General features: G+C 35.7%; 1 protein-coding gene across 2 annotated transcripts in view; it reads right to left on the bottom strand.

The window, feature by feature from the left end:
• Positions 1-279: 279 nt before the first annotated feature.
• Positions 280-20,445, bottom strand: part of GNAI3 (G protein subunit alpha i3) — a 50,266-nt gene continuing 30,100 nt past the window's right edge. For both annotated transcript variants that reach the window (XM_081306321.1, XM_081306322.1), the window contains exons 4-9: positions 19,761-19,918; positions 17,585-17,713; positions 14,228-14,357; positions 13,369-13,522; positions 8,045-8,257; positions 280-7,953 (exon numbers count right to left, since the gene is read on the bottom strand). In XM_081306321.1, the coding sequence (XP_081162447.1) occupies positions 8,067-8,257; positions 13,369-13,522; positions 14,228-14,357; positions 17,585-17,713; positions 19,761-19,918 (762 nt within the window). In that variant the 3' untranslated portion in view covers positions 280-7,953; positions 8,045-8,066. The remainder of the gene's footprint in view (positions 7,954-8,044; positions 8,258-13,368; positions 13,523-14,227; positions 14,358-17,584; positions 17,714-19,760; positions 19,919-20,445) is intronic.

Below are 20,445 nucleotides of genomic sequence, written 5' to 3' on the forward strand. Positions count from 1 at the left end.
CTGAGCCAGTAGAACAAGTCTTCTGGAAGAACAATTAAAACACCTCTTGCAGAACAAAACAGGATTGTTATTTTAGTTCTCTTTTCTGACAGATATTCAAACTTTTAACTGCTTTATAAACAAATTCACATAAGTTATTATCAAAAAGTGGAGGATGGAGGAGAAAGAGCAGTTCTTAAAGCAAGAGACCCACAACTGTTGACAGGATCTGGTTACATTTATCTTAGAATGTTTTCTTTCTTTCTTTCTTTTCTTTTTTTTTTTTTTTTGAGAGAGAGAGAGAGAGAGAGAGAGAGAGAATTTTAATATTTATTTTTTAGTTTTCGGCAGACACAACATCTTTGTTTATATGTGGTGCTGAGGATCGAACCCGGGCCGCACGCATGCCAGGCGAGCGCGCTACCTCTTGAGCCACATTCCCAGCCCCTCTTAGAATGTTTTCAAGTTAAAACTACTTTAATGAGTATACACAAAATAAAATTTTGCTGCCCTGGGTACCCCCTTCACCTATACTTTCAGACTTTTTTGTTTTACTTGGTTTTAAACTCCTGGCCCAGAATGGGCTCTCCTCCAAGTAAAGGTAAGAGGGCTTCTTCAATATTTTCAATAAGCTTCCCCAAACAAAGCAAATTAACCTCTTATCCCAGCTTAAGTCATCAAGCCCAGACATCGTTCCCAAACCTTGTACTGTGTAAAACTGGAGAAAATGCATTTGTACTTCTACACAAATGGCTAATTTTTATCTCATGGACCCTTTGTGTGCATGAAAAGTTTTTTTCTTTTGCATAAAATGGCTATTAAGAAAGCTCAAACTAAATCTATGCCATATAGTCTATCATTATTCTTCTTTTGCCTCATTTTAAATTTACACGTACAGTACTGAATTTTACATACCTTTCTTTACAAGCCATCTGAAATTATTTTCTGTAACAAACTCATAGACACAGATTCAACCCTATTTTCTTACACTGCAACCTTAATTCTTAGAATGCTAAAGTCAGAAGGAACTTAAAAAATATTCTGGGCCCATTATTAGCAATTTATAGGTATGAAGTTCAGGCCTGGAGAGGCAATGTGTCCTTATCAAGATCCACACTGCTAGCAAGTAGAACTTGAACTCTAATTGCTCTTCTGAACCCAAAGCAAGTGGTCCTTCTACAGACATTGCCACCAATAGCCTATCATATACTATAAAATCAATTTCCCATTCTTCTAAACTACTCTCAACAAAGTCTTGGTTAACTTTTAGTTACGCCACCTCCAAATCATTGATATTTAACAAAACCATCTGAAAACTAAGAAGTAGAGGTCCCAAAATGGAATATGAAATTAGTAAAAAAAAAAAAAAAAAAATCACAAAAATATAAACAAATTTGTCTGTTGAAGGCATAATCTTCTGTTCATATCCTTAGAGGCAGACACCATAACATTCTTCCCTACCATAAACTCTAATGACAATAAACCAAATATAAATTAGGCTACATTTCACATATATCTAATGATAGTTTCTCCATCTTAACAAAATACAATACGATTGACACAAAAAGACAAATATTACATGATTCCACTTATGTGAATTACCTAAAATTCAAAGAGAGGGGTTGAGAGGTGGGAAACACATAGAGTTTTAAATCAAAATGAAAAAAAATTCTGGAGATGGAAGGTATATTTTTTATATACTTAAAAATTATTTAAGTGGTAAATTGGATGTTACATATACTTTACTTAACATGAAAAAGAAAATTAAAATACTGAATTTTTAAATTTAAAAAATGGAAGAGACAGAAGTGTGCTTTTGTTTTCTGTGAATAAAGGAACAGTGGATAAAAGAAACACAATAATTCAGTCTTAAAAGCAATATAAAAGACACATTTACTTGTAACAATTCCTACTCTGATGATAAAATTCATGTTGTTTCCCCCCCACCAAATAGTCCAAATCAGAGTATTATCCCCCATCCCCAAGGTAACAACAGCATTCAAAGCCCATTCTCTACTTGGAGATATGCCGTAGATCAAAGTGTGCTGGCCATGCTGGGTGGAGAAGGTGGTGAAGGGTGAGAGCTCTTACCTCCCACTGCCCTCTCTACCCGGCACAGCCCCCGCAGCACAGTTTCCAGCAGGACTTCCATGTTGGGCGAGGGACTGCAAGTGTGCCAAAGCCTCTGGTGGTCCTGCTCTGTAATATGTGAAGACGTTTCTGTGAGGTCAGACAAACACATTGGAGACTGTGGGAGGGAACTTTTCTGCCTTTTGGCTATGAAAAAGTAAGCACCAGTATGAACAGAAAAGAAAGAATTGATTGATATGTAAAACAAAGCAACCCAACTTTTCACCCTGCCTCACGAATTTAGAGTAATTTATAGTTCACCTTCATTTCAGGTCTTCAGAATGACTATGAGGGAAATGCTACAAAAAGACGACCAGCTACAATGAATACATTTGTTGGTGCTGCCACAGGATGTTAACTTTTCTGCAGTACAGTATAATCCTGAGTATCACAAAGAACATTATAAAACATCTTCAAATATATTATTTCCATTTGATCAGAACCTCAGATTATAGCAGGAAGGAATAATTTAGTCTAGTCCATCTTTAGAGAACAGATGAGTGATATGACTAAAAGTAACCTATGCAAGGTTTCATGGCAAATAGCAGAAAAAGGACAAGAACCCATCACTCCGAACAACTTTCAATCTCATGAGACTTTCAGAGGTTTCTGCACCTTTATCCTAGATGAACAAGGATAAACAGAAAGAACAGGTAACTTCTTGTATTCTAACTACTGGGAATCTCTCTTGCATATAAAAGTCTTTGGGGTTATTCTGGATATTCTGAATATTAAGGTCAGAGGCAGAGGCTAGGAGCAGACAATTAACCAGGTTGTACAGAATTAATATTCCAGCTGTCAAAGATTTTAACAGTTTAGTTAGTGAATAGCTAATATATTTAGATAGTGTATCCCACAGCATATTTTAATATTTGATTATTTCTGCCATCTTATGATTACCACTAGATTTCAGGAAAAGAAAACATTACTACTGGACAAAGACTTTTTACATTTGACCCATCAATAGTTTAGAGCTAGCCAGTGCTGCTTTATTTCACCAACTCTAAGTGACTATTCATATTATTACAAATAATCACCTTTGATACAGGATTTTCTTGTCTTTAATTTGATGTACATCTTTCAATCTTTACTGCATAATAAATGCCATGAAATAAATGAAATAAAAATGTTCAGATACTGGTTTCTTGTTTTAATTTTGGATAAAAACTAAATTCTCTGTATCTACATTGTAGGAATGTCTTTCACAACCAGTCCTCAGACTAATTTTTCTGTTGGAAGGCACTTTAAGTACAAAAAGTACTTCTTATTGGCAAACAGAAATTAACTCAGTCACTTCACTAGTAATTTTAATTAAGGTTATCCATGTACTACTGTTTAACATTTGTGCTGATCTTTAACCCAGACACTAAGGAGACTAAAGCAGGAGAATCAAAAGTTCAAGGCCATCCACAGTAACTTAATGAGACCCTCTCAAAAATAAAATTTAAAAAAGGGTTTGGGATATAACTCAATCCTTGGGTTCAATCTCTAAAACTGAAAAAAAAAAAAAAAAATCTGTCCTGGTGCACACCTGTAATGCCAGCTACTCCAGAGATTGAGGCAGGAGGATAAAAAGTTCAAGGCCAGGCTAGGCAACTTAGTAAGACCCTGCCTCAAAATAAAAAATAAAAAGGGCCGGAGGTATAGCTCAACACATGTAGAGCACTTACCTACGTGTACAAAGCCCTGGGTTCAAACCCCAGCACCACACAAAAAGAAAATAACTGCTCTGCCCTTACTAGTTCTAAAGTATGTTATCCTCAGCAGAAGTAACTCATAAAAGGCAATGACAAAATTGGGGGGAAACTTTTAAAAGCTATACAAAGATAAGGGAACAAAGACCTTGACCTAGAAGTTACTTCCTTACTGCCTCAAAAAACCTTTTTACTCCCAGATAGCTGGCAGAAAAACCAACATCAATTTCAGACTTCTAGACAACCAACTTTTTGCTCTTGTGATAACGAGAACTATATAACAAAATATGATGGTCATAAAGCTGTGTGGAGAGCTGTGCCTGTTCGGGTCAGATCTGACCTGTATTATGTATTATTGTATTATGAAGTCTGAAATAGAACCCAATGATTACCTGGTAGCACTGGTAAATTAAGATAACTTTGTTCTTAAAGCATTACACAGCAAAGGAAAAGGATTCCACAAGCAGTAACACTGAAGGAAATCAGTGCTGCTGAGAGGACTTTGTTGTTATTGTTTAACAACTGAAAAGGGAGAAAAAAAATCAAGGGCAGGTTTTTAACTGAAAGGAAAGATTAACTTAAACTTACATGTAACTGCAATACAACAAGGACTTCTGCAACATGAAATTCCAGAACTATGTCACACAGGTTAAACAAATGGAGAAACATATGAAGTGACTAATCAGGCCATGAAAGCAAAGTCCAAAATAAGTCTCAGTCAAAACAGGAGAATAGTGACCGGGATATAAGAATATAGGACTGCCAGAAGCAGTGGCGCATGCCTGTAATCCCAGAGGCTCAGGAGGCGGAGGCAGGAGGATCATGGGTTCAAAGCCAGCCTCAGCAAAAGTGAGACACTAAAAAACCCAGTAAAACCCTCTCTCTAAATAAAATACAAAATAGGGCTGGGGATGTGGTTCAGTGATCAAGTGCCCAGGAGTTCAATCTCTGATACCTTCCCATCCCGGCCCCTGCCCAAAAAAAGAATACAGGGTGAGTAATAACTTAGAATAAACAGGTTTTTTAGTCTAAAAATGTACATGTAACATATGAACACATGTGAACATAAAAAAAAAACAAGAAAAGGTTTTTAAAATTTTGTTTCACCTATGATTATAGTACCTTGTGAAAAATAACAGTCTACCAGAAAAAAATAATAAAATGCTATATTGAACTAGAAATTTAGAATCTGAACTGTCCCAAGATGAAAATATCATCATTACCTACTGATGAATAATGGGCATTGGAATTTTCATTCCAGGAGGTGGAATCAATCTAAGCTTGAATTTGTAAGTTTAGGGAGGCCTGTCCATCAAGAAGAATGCATCTCTCTGTCCAATGTTTAATCAGGAGAAGAAGTGGCTATCCACAAAATTATTGTTGCAATCCTTCCTTCCAGGGTGTACTTATTAAGAAAAAAATATATTTTTTAGTTGTCGATGGACACAATATCTTTATTTATTATCTTTTTAATGTGATGCTGGGGATTGAACCCAGTGTTTCACACATACTAGGCAAGTGCTCTACCACTGAGCCACAACCCCAGGCCTCCAGGGTGTATTTATGGTTCAAACTTTAATTTTCTTAATTATGCCAACTTCTTAGATGGCCCAAAAGTCTGGTCACCCAAATTCAGAAACATTATCCATTACAAATCTCTAGCATTCTGGGTTGAGGAGGAGAGTAACTTTTAACTTCTCTGATTAAAAATTGCAATCTCTGTCCAGGCTAGTAGATGTGATGTTTCCCCCACATTTTTGGCTCTGTTGTAAGAAAAGATCTTTTATTTCAAAATATTAATTAGTAATTTGAATGCCTAGCTGATAAGAATCATCTTTTGAAAGTTACAAATTACTACTCTACCAGACAAAATTCAATCTTTTCAGATATGTCCAGGTGATTTTGACTCAAGTCATACTTGAAAACTGCTGGCTTAAACTGCCTCTCATCTATCCTCAAGGGATGTATATTTAGATAAGTTACTTGAGATGGTATGGTAGGAATGATCTTCAAGCAAATAGAGACTGTTGTCAAGACAGAAAAGTGGAGGACTATTTTTGTTAATAGAAGGGCTTAAAAAAAAAAAACACCCATCAGAGAGACATTCAAATGAAAATACAAAATGCATTTCAAAGTAAAATTAACTTTGGATTATCTATTATTTTAGATTTTCAACAATACCATTCCATTAAACCCAGAGTATAGAAAAACTACAAAAACAGTATTTCACTGGTACTAATTACTAAATGGTCCTATATTACAGAAGAATACAATAAGGAAAGGAAATATTTAAAACGAGTTAGACCTATCAACCCATATTTACATTAAGTCAAACACCAATTGAAGCTAATAATTTTCTTTCAGATCAAGTTTTCTACACCTAATGAAAACTGTGTTTCATAATACAGCTATACCATCTGCTTAGTTATGATTTTCCAAAAAGAATAAGAAGTTTAAAAAAAAAATTCCCACTGAAGACCCTGAACTGCTATGGCTTGCTTTTTGAAGCAGCTTTGATAACCACCAACCTTCAATGAATAAGGCCACAGCAAAAGATGAAACAGAATCCAATTAAAAATGATTGGACCCCAAAAGGCACTGCTCAAATTACTGATTTGAAATGCTCAAAATGCATTCTCTTCATTTGCCTTTCTCAAATGGTCTGCTCAGTATTTAATGACATTTGCTGTACATTAAACAAAAAAGACCTCTAGGCTAAAGTAAATATAGCTCTATGCCAGCAAAATGCAAATCTGGAGGACAGATTATGACTGCATATTACTTGTACACAGACAGGACATATAACCTTCATCCATAAAGTCAAGATTCAACAATACTATTACACCAAGGGAATAGTCTATGAAGGAACACTTCTACCTGAACCCACTGTCAGACAAAGGCGAAGCACACTCAGCAGTGGTAAAAATAAACAGAAGACAATGCTTCCAGAAAAAAGACTGGTTACAAACAGGAGCAAACCTGGACTCTTTACTCACCATTTTAATACTGCTGCCAACTATAACAGATTAAAATCTGTACATATGACAAAGTGGAAAAGTCCTAAAACGCAACAGTTTGGGTAAAAGAACTTACTAAGGATTACTACATTTAACATTACTTCAGTAAAACAATGGCAAACAGGGATTTGGCACCACATTTACAAAGTAAAAGCATGCACTGTTAAGATACTTTATAGATGTCTCTCAACAAAAAAGACCACAGATGGAAAACAAGGGGCACCTTATATAAAACTCCCTATGACTGAGACAAACAAGCAAGAATATCAAAGTGGTCAATTTAGAGATATGTAGCAGCAAAGTCACTGGTTCTGTTTGGAATTTAGCAATTTACATTTTAATTAACAGCTGCCCTGGGTGTGTCCATATCCAAGAAGCTGACTTTATCATACTACATCAGCATGTACCTAGTAATTTGGTAATTAGCATAAAACAAGGTTAACCTTCAACCACATAAGCTTAAAGAAAAAAGAGAGCTAGAATCGTATTGCAGACCTCTCCAATGTAATTACCATTTAGAAACCACCATAGTTTACTTTGAACACAATAGTATAATATTGCATTCAAAAAAGCTGTATTTATAGCCCCTATAACTGGACAGAATTTTAAGTAATTATTGATGTATATTCTGACCACACCAGGAATTAAAAACAAAGAGTTCCTATTAAGAGGAATATTTTCAAGATAATCTGGTGACATCATATGCATAGTTAAGACTGTGTTTTAATAAAGATTCTTTTGCAAATAAAGAAGTAAAATTTAGTAATGAGTTATTCTCTTGATGAAAAAAACTTCAGAAATGAATTACTGGTGATTTGTTAAGAAGGGGGGAAAAAAAAGTAAGCCACATATTGAAGTTCTGGAATGCAGCACCTCAACTTCAGATCTGCCCTAAAATTTAAGATTATAAAATCCAAGTGATGTCTTGATGATGAAACCATGCTTTACAGCTGTTCCAATTCCAATGTCTGACTTGAGTATCTCATGTCAATTAAAAGTTCCCTAATACAGAAAATTGTGCTAAAGAGTGCTAAGATTCTGCATGCTTCTGCCATTCCCTGGTCCCGTCATGCTTGCAGCTGCCCCATGAGACAGCAAAAGATGTCTGGTCTCAACACTCCACACTGCTGTAGCTAGAAAAGAAGAACATTCTTAATTAGAAAAAGTTTACAAGGCCAAGAGATTATACTATAGCACTTTAGCAAAACTGTATGATGTCTTTACCTTTTACTAACATCCACCCTCTTCAATAAAGTCCACATTCCTTTAAGTTGTTTTTAATGATGACATCTGTAACAGCATCAAAAACAAACTGCACATTTTTGGTGTCTGTGGCACAGGTGAAGTGAGTGTAGATCTCCTTGGTATCTTTTCTTCTGTTCAGATCTTCAAACTGGCACTGGATGTAAGCAGCTGCCTCTTCATATGTATTAGAACCTAAAACAGATACTCAATATTATCAGTGCAAATTATAACAGCTGAACTCAATTAAGTCAGGCCATCCATTTCCTTATGAAAAAAGGGAACATGATGCAACAGAATTTTATATCTCTTCATTATATTCTTCATTAGTGCAATCTCCCATTGAAACTAAAATAAAATAATCACAAAGACTGAGGAAAATAACAATTTTTTCTATCCCCTTCCTTTAGATATTTCAGCTGAAAAAAATCTAGAAAGTATAAAAGGAACCAAGGGCAGTAGGAGGGTGCATTTCTAGAAAACACAATTGTTGAAAAGGTCAAAGAGAGCCTGTGCTACTTGGAAAGATCTTAAAATGAACAATTCAAAAGGATAAGGCATACTTCTTTTCAAAATCATCCAAGTTTTAAGAGGGCTTAGCCTCAGGGTTTTATTTTTTAATATATATTATTTTGGTTGTCCAAGGACCTTTATTTTGTAATTTATTTATATGTGGTCCTGAGAATTGAACTCAGTGCATCACACATGCTAGGCAAGTGCTCTACTACTGAGCCACAACTCCAGCCCCCGGCCCCCCGTTTTTTAATATTTAATTTTTAGTTGTAGTTGTACACAAGACCTTTATTTTATTTATTTTTATGTAGTGCTGAGGATCGAACCCAGGGCCTCTGGGGTCAGGGATGTTGAGTAAATGAGTACTAGGCAAGTGCTCTACCGTTCAGCCACAATCCCAGCCTCTAGCCTCAGAATGTTAAAAGTAATAATTTAAACAACCAAAGGGATAAACCAACAGGTGCAAAAGGTAAGGATCCCAATTATACACATTAAAAGGTAAATTTTATAGTTTCTGAATTATATTTTAATAAAGCTATTATTTTTAGGAGGGATCAGAAAACCACAAGTAAACCCTGTTTTCAGTAGCATCTATAACTTTTTCTTTTTTTGGTATAGGGGATTAACCCAGGGCACTTAATCTCTAAGCTACATCCCTAGGCTCTTTTTATATTTTATTTAGAGACAGGGTCTTGCTAGGTTGCTTAGTGCCTCACTAAGATGCTGAGGCTGGCTTTGAACTCAAGATACTCATGCCTCAGCCTCCCAAGCTGCTAGGATTGCAGGCATGTGCCAAAATATTTGCCTTTTACACCATCTAGTGCCCTTTATGGAGATAGTAAAAGTAGTTTTTTAAATCGAATGCAAGGTCAGGGAAACTCAACAAAGCCATTACACACTTTTATTCCACTAAACCAGAGGATGTTTTCAATGACATCAAGCATGACCAAAAGTATCAACCACCAAGAATACAAAGAAAATTTGATAACAAAGAAGAATTTATCAAAAAAAGAAAAATTAAAGAAAATATTTAAAGAACTGAAGGAAGACAACTTTGTAAATGTCTATAGTAGGTTTCTTGAACTCTGTAGGAAACCCAGAGTAAATTAAAGGACACAAATGAGTGACAAGTAAATTATATTCATCAAAATGGGTAACTGGTAAATCAGGACTAGGAAACCCACAGTAAATTAAAGGACACAATTGAGTGACATGTAAATCATATTCAGTCAAAATGGGTAACTGGTAAATCAGGACTATGAGAATCTTTTTTTTTTTTTTGGGGGGGGGTACTAGGAATTGGACTCTGGGGCAGTTGACCACTGAGCTGAATCCCCAGCCCTTTTCTGTATTTTATTTAGAGACAGGGTCTCACTGAGTTGCTTAGCACCTTGCTTTTTGCTGAGGCTGGCTTTGAACTCATGTTCCTTCTGCCTCAGCCTCCTGAACCGCTGGGATTACAAGCACCACCATGCTCAGCAGAACTGTGAGAATCTTTAATGAAATCAAAGGAAATTAGGATTGTTAAATTCACAACAACAAAATGGATATGATAATGAAGGCTCTTTGCCTTGGTGAAGTCTCCCAGAGGCCCTTCATAATTAATGCTAACCCTGTTACTTCAGTATGATTTCTCTTCCCATCCTAAAAACTTGGCTCCTTTCTATAAACTCATCTAATTCTCACCTCCCTCTGTTCCTTACTCTGAACAGATGTCAATTCCTACTTTCTTGAGAAAATAGAGGCCATGAGATTTAAAGTATACCTCAACTTTTTAGCCTACCAGCTAGTTTTAAAAGTTACCAATATCTGCTCTCTGGACTTAGATGTCTTTCCTTCTGTCCAAAAACCAATGACTCTGCCAGGTGAGGTAACACATGCATGTAATCCTAGCAGCTCAAGAGGCTGACTCAGGAGGATCACTAGTTTAAGGCCAACCTCAGCAACTTAGTGAGGCCATAAGCAACTTAATGGGACTCTGTCCCAACATAAAATACAAAAAGGTCTGGGAATGTGGCTCAGTGGTAAGCACCTATGGGTTCAATCCCCAATACCCAAACAAAAAGACTACTTATACATTTTGTTTTTTTAATTATCAAGGAAAATTCACTCAACAATTTTAAAGCATACAATTTCATATCATTTGATATATTCATAATGTTATACTATCATTCTTCTAATGTTTCAAAACTTGTTTTTACTTTCCAGAGAAACGCCCTGTTCCCATTAAGTAATCACTCCTCATGCTATCCATATCTCCTCCCCTGGTAAACACCTACATGCTTTCTATCTCTATGAATTTAATTATTTTAGATATTCTACATAAGAGGAATTCATATAATATGTGATCTTTTATGTTTGGCTTCTTTTACTTGGTGTATTTTTGACATATATCCAAGATGGAGCAACTATCAGTACTTTGTTCCCTTCTATGGCTAAATCACATTCATTGTATGTATATGCCACAATTGTTTATCCATCCATCCATCCTTCTTAGACTCTTTTTTTTTTAAGATTTTTTTTTTTTTTTTTTGAGAGAGAGAGAGAGAGAGAGGGAGGGAGGGAGAGAGAGAGAGAGAGAGAGAGAGAATTTTTAATATTTATTTTTTAGTTCTCGGCGGACACAACATCTTTGTTGGTATGAGGTGCTGAGGATCGAACCTGGGTCGCACGCATGCCAGGCGAGCGCGCTACCGCTTGAGCCACATCCCCAGCCCCCTTCTTAGACTCTTTTTTTTTTTTTTTTAAAGAGAGAGTGAGAGAGAGAGGGGGACAGAGAGAGAGAATTTTAATATTTATTTATTTTTTCTTAGTTCTCGGCGGACACAACATCTTCGTTTGTATATGGTGCTGAGGATCAAACCCGGGCCGCACGCACGCTAGGTGAGCGCGCTACCGCTTGAGCCACATCCCCAGCCCCTTCTTAGACTCTTAATTCCTTCTTTTCCCACCTAATTTCACACACACACACACACACACACACACACACATATATATCTAACCCAACTTCTTCCAAAGTTCCTAGGCCACCTAATACACATCTCCATCTGGATGTTCCATAAATATTTCAAAATAACTATCCTAAATATGAATTCAGATCATAGCACATATATCCAATTGAGACAGAAATATGGGTTACTTTAACTCTTCCCATTTCTTCACCCTGCCATACCCTTTCCCTTTCTTATAGAAAGCACTTATAGTGTTTCAGCTAACAAGAGTTCTCTCCTGGGAATACCTGACTCTGACCTCCAAGTTTCATAGTGGTGAAGCCCTGGTAGTCATGTTTGTACCACCCACCTCCAATGACTAAGCCCATAGATTTTAGCCTGATTGAACTATGGCCAGAATTTCTATCTCAGGAATTCAAACTTAAGGCCAAGCAATCCCAACACAACCTTTCTAATGGGAGAAGAAACAAAAACTCAGGCAAGGCCATCTTTTATTGTAAAACTAAGTAAAACAAAAAGTTGATAAATAGAGAAAGATAAGAATAAAGAAGAGACGCAGGAAGGAAACAGATAAGGATAAAGAGTACTTCCAGCATACCTAACAGCTTTATATTTCCTAGTTCCAATTTCATTCAAAGACCTATCTATATTCTTGGCCTTGGCTTATATGAGCAATCCCTGGGTCCCCACCAAAAGTTTTTATCTACATTCTGGCAAAGTTCTTCCTAATTCAGCTCCCCTATTAGCTATATTTATTATCATTTATTGCATAGTTTTTCTAAAGCAGTATTTATGCTACCTTATGCACCCCAGTTAAAATCTTCCAACTGTTCTTCACTGTCTCTCCATTAGCTCATTCCTGACCATCTAACTACTGCTTTCCTACCACTTTAAATTCCTATAATAACACAAGGTTCCAGAACAAGTCCTGTCATTTTTGTAACCTCCATATTGTCAAATATGCCATTTCCTTTTTAAAAAATGCTTTTATTCCTGTCTGCCTGATGACTTCTAATTCATCTTCTTAACAGCTCATGCAAGTGCCATTCTTCTAAGAAAAGACTATGCTGACTCCATAGGAGGGAACCACTTCTTTCTTTCTTTCTACTTCTATCAATGCACATTTTACACTACAATAAAATTATGTTTCTCTTTCTAAAACCAGATTGAGTTTCTTGAACACAATGCATCTTATCTTTGTGAACATATACCAAATTTTAATATTTATCCTTGTTTACTCTCCTCAAAAAATGAGGTTAGAAGGTTAAGGTGAACATAGAAAACCTGATTATGTCAATAGTACTCAACTTAAGAGATTTTTTAAAAAAATATTTTTTAGTTGTCAATGGACCTTTATTATATTTATTTTTATGCAGTGCTGAGAATAGAACCCGGTGCCTCATATACACTAAGCAAGCACTCTACCACTGAGCCACAACCCCAGCTCCTAGGGGATCTTAATCATTGTGCTTAATGCTGATACCAATACTAGTGAATACTCTCCCTAAGGGCATATATGAAACATTTAAAACAAAAAACAGGCAGGTATGGTGGCACATGCATGTAATCCCAGCTACTTAGGAGGCTGACTCAGGAGGACTGAAAGTTCAAGGCCAGCTTAGGCAATTTAGCAAGACCCTAAACAACTCAGCAAGGCCCCATCTCAAAATAAAAAACAAAGAGGGCTGGGGATGTAGCTCAGTAGTAAAGCCCCCTGGCTTCAATCCTCAGTACCACAAAAACAAATAAACAAACACCCACAACAAAAGCTGGTTGGATGAATGTCACTGAAGTATTGACCTAAGATATGTACATCCAATAAAATCTTTCATGAACCCGTACCTGTATATTCTGGATAACAGATAGTTAATGGACTCCTCTTTATTTTTTCTTCAAAAAGGTCTTTCTTGTTAAGGAAGAGAATGATTGAAGTGTCTGTAAACCATTTGTTGTTACAAATGCTGTCAAATAATTTCATGCTTTCATGCATTCGGTTCTGAAAAACAATCAAAGGTTGATAAATCAAACCAGGATGGTGATACATGCCTGTAATCCCAGCTACTGGGGATTGGCTTAAGCAGGAGGACTAAAAAGATGGGGACTGGCTTAATCAGGAGGACTGAAAGCCAAGGCCAGCCTCAATAACATAGCAAGACCCTATCCCAAAATGAGGACTGGCTCTAGCTCAGTGGAACTGACTCTAGCTCAGCGGTTCCTTCGACACAGAACTTACAACCAAAATGAAAAATACGAAGGGATGGGGATGTAGCTCCAGTGGTAAAAGCTCAATTTCCAGTACACCCAAAAGAAGAATAGGTCAGAAGCAAAAAAGAGGATTAAAAAATGGTTTAATTTAATAAAAAAACAGACCAACGGGTTTTAAAGCAGTGAAAGGGATTCATGGAAATATGTCAGGCACTATTAACAAAGTTGATTCAGTCCTCATTTTTATAATTATTGGTGAGAAGAAGGACAAACCAAGAAAACCATTTGTCCCTGTCCACATACTCAATGAGGGCTATTATATCTTTTTAAGAGATGTAACAATTAATTTTGAAAATCTACTCTCACTGACACACAGAAAAACTAAGGATCTTAAGTTTTGCTTTAGTGAACAAATGGATACACCCAGTTATTTTGAGAGTTACTTTCCATTTCCTGACTGCATGAGACAGGCTTTTAACCAGAAGCTTCAACATACCATCTCCTCATCCTCAGCCAGAACTAGGTCATAATCACTGAGGGCCACACAGAAGATAATTGCTGTTACCCCCTCAAAACAGTGAATCCACTTTTTTCGTTCTGATCTTTGGCCACCTACATCAAACATCCTGAGCAAGGAGAAAAAAGCACAAATTCAACAAGATCATATTTATACAACCCCTAAACTGTAATGATTAAAAATCTTTCCATTATTACATATTCAAAATCTCACTTGTAATAGAAAAGACAAACAAGGAGCAGATAAAATGTAGTCAAAATAATTATCTGTGACAAAGTTAAAAACAGCAAAATGAGAAAATAAAATTTAGGAATAATTTAAATTCTCATTTAGATAGATAGTTGAGGTTCTTCCCTATAAAATCTTTTATTGGACATGCCAAAAGTCAGCAGAATAAGCACAGAAATGAATTAAAGGAAAGAGAGGACAAAGAAAGGAAAAAATGAAGAGCTGAATAATACAGCTTAAGATAACAGCAATCATAATAAAACCAGTATTTATTGAGTGTTTACCATTGTGCCAGACACTACCCTAGACATCTTAAAAACATTTACTCACTTTACTGTCCTAACATCCCAAAAGTACTATTGTTATCAACCTCATTTTACAGATGAAGGAATTAAGGCATAGATATGTCATAATTTTCTCAAAAGCACACTACTATAAAGATGGGGACTGGGGATCCAGACTCAAGCACTCTAAAGAATTCTAGCATCTATACTCATCCATCCCACCACCCTGCCTCTCAGAATGATTTGTCTCTAAGTCTCCAATTTGTATTCTGCTTTCCAACATCTTCCTACTGATTCACAAGTTAGTTTTCTCTGTGTTAAGTCAAAATATTTGAGAGAAAAATTATGAAAAAATAATAAAAATTATATTTTATGGTGGGACAAAGAACCCGGTATTTTTTAAAACTCCTTAACCAGTTATTTCCCAGCTCCAAGTCTTTCTTGAACCTAATTAATAATAACATGAAGTTTCAATTATTCAACTACTTTGTTTTACCACAGATTAGTTTTAGTCCACCACTCTCTAGTAAAGTGCTGAATTTCTGTGAATAGTGTCCTCACCTATTTATTGTAATGCCAGGGTCACCTACACTCAGCAATGTCTTTTAGCTGCCACCTGGATCTGATGAGGTATGCATGTAAATAGATAAATAAGACTCTTAAAATCTATATTTGATAACAATGATAACAACTTTATAGGCTAAACTCTGCTATACTGGTTTATTGTATCAGATCTACAATATCTAAGGACCTAAATTTCCAGGATTATTTACCCCCCAGAGATCGAAAGATATAAGATAGAGTTGGTATTTTCTTGATATACATTTAAAAGGGAATATTCATCTTATTTGTGACCAACCCTTCTTTTGGTTGATCTTACATAGTTCTTTCGGTGGGGAAGGTACAAGGGGTTGAACTCAGGGGCACTTGGCAACTAAGCCACATGCCCAGCCCTATTTTGTATTTTATTTAGAGACAGGGTCTCACTGAGTTGCCTTGCTTTTGCTGACGCTAGCTTTGAAATCGCAATCCTCCTGCCTCAGCCTCCCAAGGTGCTGGGATTACAGGTGTGCACCATCGCACCCGGCTCTTGCACAGTTCTTTATTCAACTTTGGTCATGCATGACACCTGAAATGATGCAATAACAAGCTGGCTATAACAAAGGGTCAGATCACAGGTTGTAGGAAGGTTAATACCACATATTTCACCATGGAACTCTTTCAAGGGGAGACCAGTGCATGAATAATTCCAGTTTACTCCCGCATTTTCTTCCATAAAGTCCATAAATCTGGTAGAACACTGCGAAGTTCCAAGGTGGGCTTTTAGTACATATTAACATTTACAATATCATTCACTGACAGATCAACATTTTATAAACATTACCTCATAACTGAGAGGCAAGTAAGCAATTACACAATGCCTTGCATATGGTAGATGCTCAATAAATGTTTGAATAAATGGATAGTGGTTTTGCCTAGAGAGAAGAGGAAAAGGAAGAAATGATAGTACTTCATAACAAGATATCTCTACATGCCAATAATAAAGTGGTGTGGCACTTTAATTCAATCTGCTACTGATCCGATAGACAGGATTTACTTAACTAAAGAACAATCTATGACATCAACAAAAGTTTCCCACACTAAACAAATAATAGTCAGAACACTTAATTATAAAAAATTGCTAATTTTATAGTACACAAAGAGACATCTCATTCCTATGGTTTCACTAGCTATTCCATGTGGGTTTTGCTGCTCTTGTTAAATAAATTCATCAGAATGATAAGTAGCCTATTCTAAAAACATTCAGCTTAACTATTAATATACTGCAGCAGGTTTTAAATCTGTTTGGTGTATTACAATTTCAAGACCACAACTGGTACCCAATAATACATAAATATCTATGGATTTCACAAATTCTGGAAGGCAACTATTTCAAAGAAAAGAAAACTAAAAGGATCTGTGGCAGTAGTTATTTACCTTTGTACAGAATAATGCTATCCTATTCTACCTATAAGCATGAAGAAACCAAAAAGTACATCATGTATCAAAGGGGAAAAATTCACTCCTAATCTCAAAGGTCACAAAAGCAGAAAATGGGAACCAAAGAGACTGTTTTATTCTTTATAAAAGACCATTAACAGAGACAAGCTGCGGCTTGTTTTAGAATTAATTACTAATTCTATAAGAAAATTCTTTGTTTTAGAATACTAGAATTTACTCTCTAAAACAATCCAATCACTGTTTATGTCATTATATTGCCCCCAAAGACCTATTCCCTCAAGCTCTTTATGCTTTCTGTGCTATACTAAGAACTTAGTTGATAATTCTATGCACACATCAATCCAAGACCCATCACAATATTAGATGTATCTCCTTAAAGTGTAAGAAAGGAATGACACTGTTATTTCAAATTTAATATAAAAATGGCAGAATGAAGCCACATAACTAATCAGAAAGTTATGTTCATTTAGTATTTTTATCATTCTAAAGATTCAATGTCTGTTTTCAAGACTAACAAAAAGAAGCTAAAGAGAATAAAATTAAAAGTAATACAAATTGGTAATCACATGATTGATTCTGTTGGTAGGTGAACTACAATTTAATTCTGAATTTAGTTTCCTCCAAATGCATCAAATATTTTATTCTACTTGGACAAAAAAAGAAATGTTTGGGCTCCCATTAGTTAAAACATTCAGATAATGGCTAATAATATGATAAGTTTCTAAACAAAGGAATATTGCCTAGACAAATCTTAGAAGCTTACTTAATGTAAGAAAGGTTAATGTTTGTGTTAGGCTTATTTAGCAAAAAGGCTAATAATTACTTGAAGTATAAATCTTTGAAGGTGAAATGTGTTTCCACAATGCCTGTGGTCTTCACTCTTGTCCGAAGAACATCTTGCTGAGTTGGAATGTAGTTGTTTTGGGATATTCTATCCAGATCATTTAGGTAACTAAAAAATAAATACATTTATTTTTACCTGATGAAGCCAATCATGTGTATAGCAAGTCAACAGACTAAATAATTCGTTGCCAAAAGTAGATTCTGAACCTGTTACTAAAGTAGCAAAACAAAATCAGATCTTCAGTATCATGGAATATTAATCAGGAAAACTATAAACCTAGCATAGGACATTTAAAGTAGGTTATGCATACACTAACAAAAGTGGTTTTAATCCTACAGAATTACACTGTGCAGGCCAATTTATAAAACAATATGACAATGTTATTCAAGAAAAATTTCTGAAGTTTACAGTAGAAAAACCAAAGTTGTCAGACATTTAAGCCTAATAGGTTATTTGCATGTTTAACCTCTTGATGGAACATTAGAGAATGGCATTTGAATGATGAAAACTATAGTAAGAATGAACATTTTCTGTTTTAATTCAGGAAGCAGGATTATAAATTTGTAGGGGTTGTTTTCAAACCAAGGGCCTCCTGCATACTAGCGCTTTACCACTAGGAAAACAGATGCTAGCCTGTTTTTGTTTTTTTTTAAACTAAGTCAAAAACAAATTATAAAAAAAAAAAATTTAATTTTTGTTCAGTGGAATAACTAAAAGATTGCTTCAAAGCCAAATTCTCCCCAACAGCTCTGGAGGCTGAGGCAGGTGGACTGAGAGTTCAAAGCCAGCCTCAGCAAAAGAGAAGCACTCAGCAACTCAGTCAGACCCTGTCTCTAAATAAAATACAAAATAGGGCTGGAGATGTGGCTCAGTGGCTGAGTGCTCCTTAGTTCAATCCCAGTGGTGGTAGTGGGCAGGGGGACACAAAGCCAAATTCTCTACCGATTTCCAGGCTGAAAAACTGAAGAACACGTGGCACCAATATAACTGAATCATTAAAGATCTTCTATGTAACCAAATATTACCATTAATGTTAAGGAGTCAAGCTTAGATGAACAATTATGGAGGGAAAAACCCAACTTTGTAAATCACATGTAGTTTGAAGATCCAGAGCTTACTGAATCTATGTTAGAAAAAAGCAATTAAAATCTACCCCTATGTCAAGATCATTGTACTGTCACGTGTAACTAATTAAAACAAATTTAAAAAAAATAAAAAAAATCTATCCCTGATGACCATGGGAGAATTATTTAAATTAATATCTCCAACTAAAAAATGTTATTAAAAGGTGGGCAAGAATCCTGAAATATTTCCAAAGTCATAAGCAAGCTTCTCAAACATCATTTAATTTCTTATAACAATATGATAAAATAAGAATGAGGAAAGTAGGAAAATATAATAATGGAGGAATTACCTAATGTTTAAATGCTTTTATCTAGTACAGAGAAGGACACAGATATCAAGTACTCAACAAGTTCCCCCAAAAAGTTTAATGAAAAAAACCAATAACTATAGATCTTAAAACAAATGTGTACAGGGTCAAAATGGAATGACATATAATAGGCAACCTAAGTATTAATTACCAATTTTCTAAAATTAATATTAAGAAAATTTCCTTAACAAAAAAAGGCTTCAAACTTCATTTTATGACTCAATGTTCTCTTTCTATAATAAAGTCTATTATTGTAATCTGGCAAAACATTTGTAAGTGGTGACTAGTACCAGAGAAATCATAGCATGCAGCCCATACACAGATAACTGGCTGCATGAAAAGGAGTGTCACAATTCTAATTTACCCCTCTAGCTGCTATCAGTGCCAAGCCCTTATGCACAGGGAACTTACTAGATAGAGCTGGAAGAGATCCAGGCTCAGCTACACTGGATGTCTCTCCTTTGCTTGCTTGTTATAAATATACCATGAAGCTAATTTTGTGGTGCCAAATCTCCCATTTATATTCCATGAGGGAACTCTTTTCTCCAAATCACATAAATGACCAAGTCCTCTATAATCCTAAATTGAGATAATCTTTAATAAAGGATCCTATAAACTTCTAGAGTTTCTATTACTTAAACATTTCCTTAGAGATGGGCACTGAACTTTCTCTAGGGCCATGATGTTTGTTCTGTTATGGTTTCATAAAGCAAAATTACTTACTATGAAGCAGAATCATTAAGCTGGTACTCCCTGGACCTGCTGAAGCACGCTTGTACCCCACCATCTCGCCATAACCGTTTAATCACTCCTGCTAGTTCTGAAGTCATTACTCCTTCTTCAGCACTGCCAGCTAAAACAAATAATTGCCGAGCATCATCCTGAAGAAAGCAGGTAAGAGAGAGATGATTCTCCATTCTTTAAAACTTGATTATTGTCTCATTAAACACACACACACACACACACACACACACACACACACACATATACACACACACAGAGTCATACTTTAGAGGTGTTACAAAGACCTTTTCTAGAAAGGCACCATGGGAGAATTTATAATTAATTCTTTTCCCATTCTCACTCTACTACAGTCTTAAGTCCAGAACTGAGCTGAGGAATGATTTTATTGCTCCCTATTTCTCCTCACCATACCACCCTCCTCAGAAAAATAACCATTTTGGTTACTCATGATTACTGAAAGAAAATGGCATGCCCATTCTATTAAGGGAAGCCTACAATTAAAAATAGAAATGAAAAGACTAACACATTGGGGCTGGAATTGTACACCACTCTGTGGTACAGTGCTTGCCTAGCATGCATGAGGCACTGGGTTTGACACTCAGCACCACATAAAAATAAAATAAAGATATTGTGTCCACCTAAAAGTAAAAAATAAATATTTTTT

Source organism: Spermophilus citellus (assembly GCF_964194105.1).
Source record: "Spermophilus citellus genome assembly, chromosome: 9".
NCBI classification, from domain to species: domain Eukaryota; kingdom Metazoa; phylum Chordata; class Mammalia; order Rodentia; family Sciuridae; genus Spermophilus; species Spermophilus citellus.